The 6,893-nt window shown below is 46.8% G+C and overlaps 2 protein-coding genes across 2 annotated transcripts; one reads left to right on the forward strand and one right to left on the reverse strand.

Annotated features, from left to right (window-relative positions):
- Positions 1-2,956, reverse strand: LOC125554324 (calreticulin). Its single transcript, XM_048717899.2, has 13 exons — positions 2,764-2,956; positions 2,491-2,598; positions 2,209-2,401; positions 1,857-2,115; positions 1,699-1,755; positions 1,390-1,437; positions 1,208-1,294; positions 1,062-1,119; positions 873-940; positions 678-773; positions 524-571; positions 397-441; positions 1-297 (listed from the first exon to the last, which is right to left on the reverse strand). Exons 1-13 carry the CDS (start codon positions 2,858-2,860, stop codon positions 175-177), a joined length of 1,287 nt encoding a protein of 428 aa, XP_048573856.2. The 5' UTR covers positions 2,861-2,956; the 3' UTR covers positions 1-174.
- A 2,038-nt stretch (positions 2,957-4,994) lies between these two features.
- Positions 4,995-6,893, forward strand: LOC147976840 (elongation factor 2-like). Its single transcript, XM_087519864.1, has 3 exons — positions 4,995-5,016; positions 5,800-5,919; positions 6,414-6,893. Exons 2-3 carry the CDS (start codon positions 5,829-5,831, stop codon positions 6,584-6,586), a joined length of 264 nt encoding a protein of 87 aa, XP_087375990.1. The 5' UTR covers positions 4,995-5,016; positions 5,800-5,828; the 3' UTR covers positions 6,587-6,893.

The following is a 6,893-nucleotide window of genomic DNA, read 5'->3' on the forward strand; positions in this document are numbered from 1 at the left end:
TAGATTCATGACTATGCTATATTTCCTATTACCGACAAAAACATAACAAATTACAAGAGCCGAGATTGCATTACTTCTCTCATCTTTCACAGAAAATGTTCTTCTAATTGATGAATGGGAAGCTCTACTGCCTCAAGAGGAAAAAGTTTAGATACAGAGCCTTCCTGCTACACTCTAAAGCTCGTCCTTCTTGTCGGAAGAAGAAGAAGCATCCTTGCTAATTTCCTCCACCTTCTCATCGCCGGAGGCATCCTTGTTCTCCTCATCGCTGGCACCGGCAGCTTTGCCCTCATCCTCCTGCCACAGGTAAGAGAATGTAGTTTTGTGTTAAGATGAGACACGTCATATAAGCAGTTAGAAACGTTGAGGATAAAATTAAATTCATTTGCAGCTTACATCAGCTGCATCGTCATTGTCTTCGGTCTTAGCGTTTGCGGATTCCTGACAAGGAGAAAACAGAGTAGTTAGTACTGGATTTAGCATAGAAGGCAGTATAACAAACAGAAGATGTTTGCATATATACCTCCTCAAGCCTCTTCTTCTCGGCCTCATCAAAGGCGGCCTTCTCAGCCTGCAAGGCAGAGAGCCATTGACTTAGCTCTCTACATCAAATATCTAAAACGAAGCAAAACTGAAAATGAAACAAAACTTAAACTGCTCGTGATAAGACGGCATACATCCTTGTGCTTGCCCCAGGTCTCCTCCGCGAACTTCTTGGCGTACTCGGGGTCATCAGTGATCAGGATGTTGTCGAACAGAGTTCCTGATTTAACCTAGTGCCGGTCAAAGGAGAAATCAATATCAGTGGTCCCAACAAAAGCTTCACAATGTGCTATGCTAACCATGTTTCACAGAACTTGTGAAGCACTAACCTGCCACAACTCAATACCAATGTGCTTCAGGCTGTCAAAAGCGTAGATGTAAGGATCATCCTTGAACTCTGTACGAACAAAGGAAAAGAAGATCATGTGAGCTTTGATGTTTCACTGAATTAGTTGAGCAGAAAAGATAACTGTACAGCAGTTAATATGAATGTACAACAGTGGGCAAGCTCAGTTTACCTGGGTTGTCGATCAAAGGTGCCTTCCATTTGCCCTTGAAGTTAGGGTTCTTGATTTTCTGAATACAGTCTCATGTCAGAACTTGTAAAGCACATTGCTACCTGTCTAGAACAAGTAAGTAACTAGTCATGCTGTCATAGTTATACCTTTTGGATCCATGGTCCCTTGTACTCAGGGTTTGGGATGGTTGGAGCTGTCCATTCACCATCTTCCTCATCATCCCAGTCCTCAGGCTGCCATATATGTAATATTGACCAATGTGAGAAATTGCATAGAAGAGGCAACAGAGCACAAAGTAAAATTGTTTTAAGAATGGGAAAATGTGCACCTTCGTTGCATCAGGTTCAGTGATTTCCTTGGGAATGTCATCATACCCCTGCAAATAATCTGAGTCAGACAGGAAGCCACCAGAGGCAAAGCATCAAATACAAACAACAGTTTATAACACAAAAATGTGGAAACTCATGTTGTGCAGTTAGGATTGTATAATAGACACTTTGCATCGGTAGATTTGTGAGACACAACACAGAATATGATGAATAGTTGGGCTTAGCTCAATATTATGGCATTGGCAAATCAATACTCATGCTACAACAATATCATCATCCAAATTGTGCAGACACAAAGGGAAAGCTACCTCTGGCTTCTTGTCCTCGGGGTCAGGAAGGAACTCCTCGTCCTCCCAGTCCTCTGGCTGCAGCCATCAGCACACAATGTTATATTAATGGCTTTATTTATCGCCTCTGTGACAAAAACACCTTAACCATGGCTGACAGTATTATCTCTGAACCTCACCTTCTTGGCATTAGGATCCCTCTTCTTCTTGGCAGGAAGAATGTCCCAGTCATCATAGACGCTGCCAGACTGCTTCTCGACGTTGTCGATGAGGATGCTGTACGTGGCGTCGGGCCGGAGGATCAGGGTGTAGACGTGCGTGAGCTGGTCCGTCTCGCAGGGCACCTCCTTCTTGATCAGATGGTTCTTGCCGTTCTTGGTGAGGATCGCGTGCACCTTCTTGGTGGCGTACCCGCAGATGTCCGGCCCGAACATGATGCTGCGATTCGAATCGAACCAGGGCATGAATGATCAACCAGCCACTAAAACAGATCGGAGACGGATTCAACAATTGAGAGGAGATGATCGGCACCTGTATGGGGTCTCGCCGCCGAACTTCTTCTGGTCGACGTCGGCGGGGAGCAGCTTGACGTAGCCGCCGCCGCAGTCGAGGTCCTGCTCGTGCTTGACCGAGAACTGCAGCACCAGGGTCTTGTCCTTGTTGCTGAACTCCGGGTACTGCGCCGAGATGGCGTAGAATCTGTAATCCTCCGACGTCTGGATGCCTGCGGAAACAGAACAATTCAGTCCCCCATTCGCCGCCGATCATAACAGAACAGAACAGAACAAAACGAAATCCGGCGACGAAAGTTACCTTTGTCGTCGGCGTCTCCGTTCCACTTGCCGGAGGTGTGGTTCCACTCGCCGGCCGTGTTGTCCTCCTTCTTCCACTCCGACTTGACCCACCGGTCCTCCCATCCGCCTGTATTTCGTCAGGCACAAATCACGGCGAGAATTCAGGCACGAAACGACTTACAAGTAGGACTGGATCAACGAACAACTGAGACGTTTTGATCGACTGGATCTAGAACACGCCCGCTACGAGAGAGGAGGGGGGTTTGGAATCTGGATCCGAAGGGCGGCTCACCGTCGAACTTCTCCTGGAAGAAGACCTCGCCGGCGACGGCCGACGCGAGCAGCGCGAGCGCGGCCACCGCGGCGGCCGACCTAGCGAGGGCCGCCATCGTCACCACCAACGGAACAGAAGCTTCTAGACCCTTCCGATCTGTGTACCTAACTCCGAACCTCCGCAACCTAAAACCTCCTGATGGATAGCGAGCGCGAGACGCGCCTTGATAAAGGAGCGGAGTGGCGTCGCCGCGCGAGGGCGCCGTCTCACTGACAGCGCGGGCCCGGGTGGTGGCCGCGCGCGCGGCGCACGCATGGGCCGCGTGACCCGCCAATGGCGCACGGGGGCGGGGAGGGTCTGGCGAATGGGAGGGCGCCGCGTGGCAAAAGCGACGTGTTTCCGAGCGCCAGGACGAGGAATGGTACGTGGAGGCCTCCTCCTCGTAGGTATCGCTTGCATGTACCGGCTTGTGGGTGGTGCCGCGCGGCGGGTGGGTCCCATAGGCAGGCGGGGCCCCGGGTGTCAGAAATGGTGTTATATTCACGATCAATGTCCGTGTGTTGTTACACTTCTGGCTCCAGATTTTGTTTTGGCATTCAATACCCATTTTATTCATGCATTCATTGACAGTTGACATCAGTGACAATCAAATAAGAGATGAAACCAGGGGCACCATGGAAAGCGAGCAGTCTAAAGGTAAGGGTCAACACACTCGGCCCCCTCATCGCTCCTGCAGGGGTGACTCGGGAGGCGTAACCCTAGCATGCCACCGGCCTTCCCTCCACTTTCCCCTCTTCCTCGTCGCCACCAGAGGTGGTCGTGCGACTCGCAGTGTGGCCACCAACGAAGGTACGTGCCGGCGAGGATCTTAAAGCATTGGTCAAATGCATGGTGTGCACCAGCATACAATCCCCAATTTCAGTCAAAATCATTTAAGGATGCTCTATGGAGCTACATGGAGATCTATTGTGCTTCGGCAACTCCGCACCGTAATTGGTGATGCGTTGTATGTGGCTGCAATGTGTGCAAGGGGTGGAATGCACAAAATGATTTGCACAACTGCGAGTTTGTCTTGTCCATGGAGGCGAGTATTCATATGGGTAGATTCTCCAGGGTGTGGAGGTGGGGGCGTGACATAGACAATTATCGAGGACCTCCCATGGATATGCTATCATTCATGCTCTAGCAACTCGACTGGCGATGTCTTTCACCGGACGTTCTTCGTCGGCGTGTTCCCGATGCCCTTGATGATGATAACAGCAACAACGATAACATTCGCCCTTCCTAGGCGACTCGTCTTGGTTGTGAACATGCGCCACAAGGAGGTCTGCATCATGTCATGCATGCCTCATGTGGACGAACGAATCGTCGGCAATGAGAAAGGAGATATATTTTTTTGGGGAGGGGGGGGGGAGGAGGGGGATGAACATCACAAGTAGGACCACGTGGTTAGTGAGAGAAGCATTCGGGGTGCATTTTTCCCGGTGGGGCAAACAATCTAGGGTCAGTTTAGGGGTGGAATTGACTGGGAGCGCTAAGTACAGAGCGTCAATATTCATGGATTGAGAGTTTAAGGTTCAATTCCGACCGTCTCTACAAGTTCAAGGTCTTTTTCAAACTTTACTGAGAAAGAAAACCTAAGGTTGTGCTTGGCATCGTTGTGTTTTAATACAGAGTATTAACTTTAGCAGAAAGTTGTATTAGAGTCAGGACACTTATTCTGGAATGAAGGGAGTATTAAATTACCAAACATGAGTGTTTTTTGAACTGAAACAAAACAGATGGATAGATACACGTATTTTTTACAGGTGTATCTAAAAAAACCATAACCCAAACAGGCCCTAAAAATCCAATGTTCCAACGCCCGGTGCTTGACCTTAAAGTGCGACCAGTTCAACACTCTCATCGGTCGTTTGCCCGTGTGCGCACAAGTTCATGATAACATCGATCCAGCTAAGGTACACGGCGTGGAATGCGTCGCGTGCACGCACGCATCGCGATGTGGAAGAAGCCAAAATGAAAATACTACAGTTTTTCTTAGATTTTTTTTTTGAGGGGAACAGTTTTTCTTAGATGAAAATGAAAACACTACACTAGTCTGTTTTCAGGAAAACAAGGCACCCTTTGGGCCGGGCTGTCATTCCATCTGGCCGGTCTCCTTCACGGCCCTAGTCCAAGCGTGCCAAAAAGCACCCTTCCTATAAAGGAGACCTTCGCCGCCGCCGCCTCCTCATTTTCTCATCTCTCGGATCGGGAGAGCGAAACCCCAAGGTGAGCCAGCCCTAGTTTGACTGCTTCTTCGTCGTTGGCATATCATTCTGAACCTAGTAGATCTGCCATTGTTCGTCCTGCTGCTACGTACAGATATATAGGCGCTCGTCGTCCACCCTCGTGCATCGGTCGCTAAGTTGTGGCAGATGTTCGACCGGTACTAGACATGCCTGGATCTGTCGTTCTAGTGTGGTGTTCTTTACTTTTTTCTGTATATATTGCTGGTAGACTGTTCACAGTTCATTCACTTGTTCAGCCAGAATGTTCATGCCGTAGGAATATATAGTGCTCGCTCGCTTGCATGCCTTCACCTGCTGCTCGGTTCTGCTCTCTGTTCCTTATCTTCTCATCGGATGTTTAATGTAGTCAAATTCTATGTTTCAAAAGGTAGATATCAACAGATGCATATTGGTGCGTGTTACTATTCCATGTAATTTCACTGCAGGCTTTCTGCATGAATGGATTTCTGATCTGATCATTTCGTTTAAATTATTATCATTACGTGTGTTTTTTTCGGTGTATGGTTGGATGCATGTTGCATCTCTTTCAGAGTTTGACTCTGACGTCCTGTGCATCGCACTGTTTCTTACCGTGCTAGTTACAGGATAATGCTGCCAGCACTTATGCATGCTAATACTACTCTGCTACAAAGCAGCCCTCTACACTGTCTTGCCATTCGAACATTACTTGCAAAAAGAATTGTTGCATGTGTGTGTTTCCTTTCCTGTATAATTATTCGTATTAATGATCTTGGATACTCACGCTCTGCTATTCTTTGAGTAGGAACTTATCTTACCACCGTGATAGTCAAGATGGTGAAGTGGACAGCGGCGGAGCTCCGCGCAATTATGGACAAGAAGGACAACATCCGTAATTGCTCTGTTATTGCTCATGCTGACCATGGTATGTGCCTAAACAGTGCGCGGTGGCCTCGTACTTTAAGTTTAAATTGTAGATTCTCGTTGATTGATGTCTTCATAGCATGTTCTTAATTATATATTGCATTAAATCTAAAACATGTGTAAATTTTCAAATTTGTTACTACGAAGTAATTAATTCCATCCCTGGAAGTATCAATCCATCGTATTTTGTTTTCTTGTCATAGGATTGATTTAAGGTTTAGTAAGCTAAAATGTAACTACTACATATGTGCCAAGGGCTCAAATCTACCAAATTTGGAGTGTACTCACGATCATGTTTTTATTACAATTTGTAAGGTATGTTATTTTATATGAGTAGTCAACTTATTTTGTTTCAATGTACTTCATTGTTGTGCCCAACTAAATTTTCAATCGTCTCTTCATATAAATTGTGTTCAGTTGTTCAAACCTGATGCTTTCATTTTGTTCAATAACACAATTTAGCACCGTTCTTACATTTTGTTTACATGTTTGCAGGCAAGTCTACGTTTACGAATACGCTTGTAGAAGCTGCTCAGACTATTGCCCAGGAAGTTGCTAGCGATGTTCGCATGACTGGTACCCCTGCAGACAAGGCCGAGGGGGAGAAGGTTGTTGCTTCACCACCTCCTCAGTCAGGGTCACACACTCCCACCGAAGATCTCAAATAAGACGCTCAGCCATCGTAATAGTGTCTTTTTCTCTATTGTTGGTGTCTTGGTCCTGATGGGAGATAATAATGATTCACTAAACTAGGATCGTCCCAAGGTATCAAGAGTTACGAGACTTGTTCTTGTGATTCTTCTATGTCTTGTAAACTCTATTTCTAATGTGGTGACTTACATCTCTTGTTGCATGTCATGTTTATCTTTTGTGTATGTGTGCATGTCATCTTTGTGGCCATCACTCGTTTGTTCATGTGTGGTGTTTGTTTTCTATCATAAACACATAACTGACTCTAGTGGAATATATCACATG

The sequence above is a fragment of the Triticum urartu genome, chromosome 4A (assembly GCF_056163025.1).
Source record: "Triticum urartu cultivar PI428250 chromosome 4A, HENAU_Tu73, whole genome shotgun sequence".
NCBI classification, from domain to species: domain Eukaryota; kingdom Viridiplantae; phylum Streptophyta; class Magnoliopsida; order Poales; family Poaceae; genus Triticum; species Triticum urartu.

Coding starts and splice junctions, on each gene's coding strand:
- LOC147976840 (XM_087519864.1), top strand. CDS start 5,829: ATGGTGAAGTGGACAGCGGCGGAGCTCCGCGCAATTATGGACAAGAAG. Junction 5,920..6,413: donor TATTGCTCATGCTGACCATG/GTATGTGCCTAA, acceptor ACATGTTTGCAG/GCAAGTCTACGTTTACGAAT.
- LOC125554324 (XM_048717899.2), bottom strand. CDS start 2,860: ATGGCGGCCCTCGCTAGGTCGGCCGCCGCGGTGGCCGCGCTCGCGCTG. Junction 2,402..2,490: donor CGGAGACGCCGACGACAAAG/GTAACTTTCGTC, acceptor CTGTTTCCGCAG/GCATCCAGACGTCGGAGGAT. Junction 1,120..1,207: donor AGGGACCATGGATCCAAAAG/GTATAACTATGA, acceptor GACTGTATTCAG/AAAATCAAGAACCCTAACTT.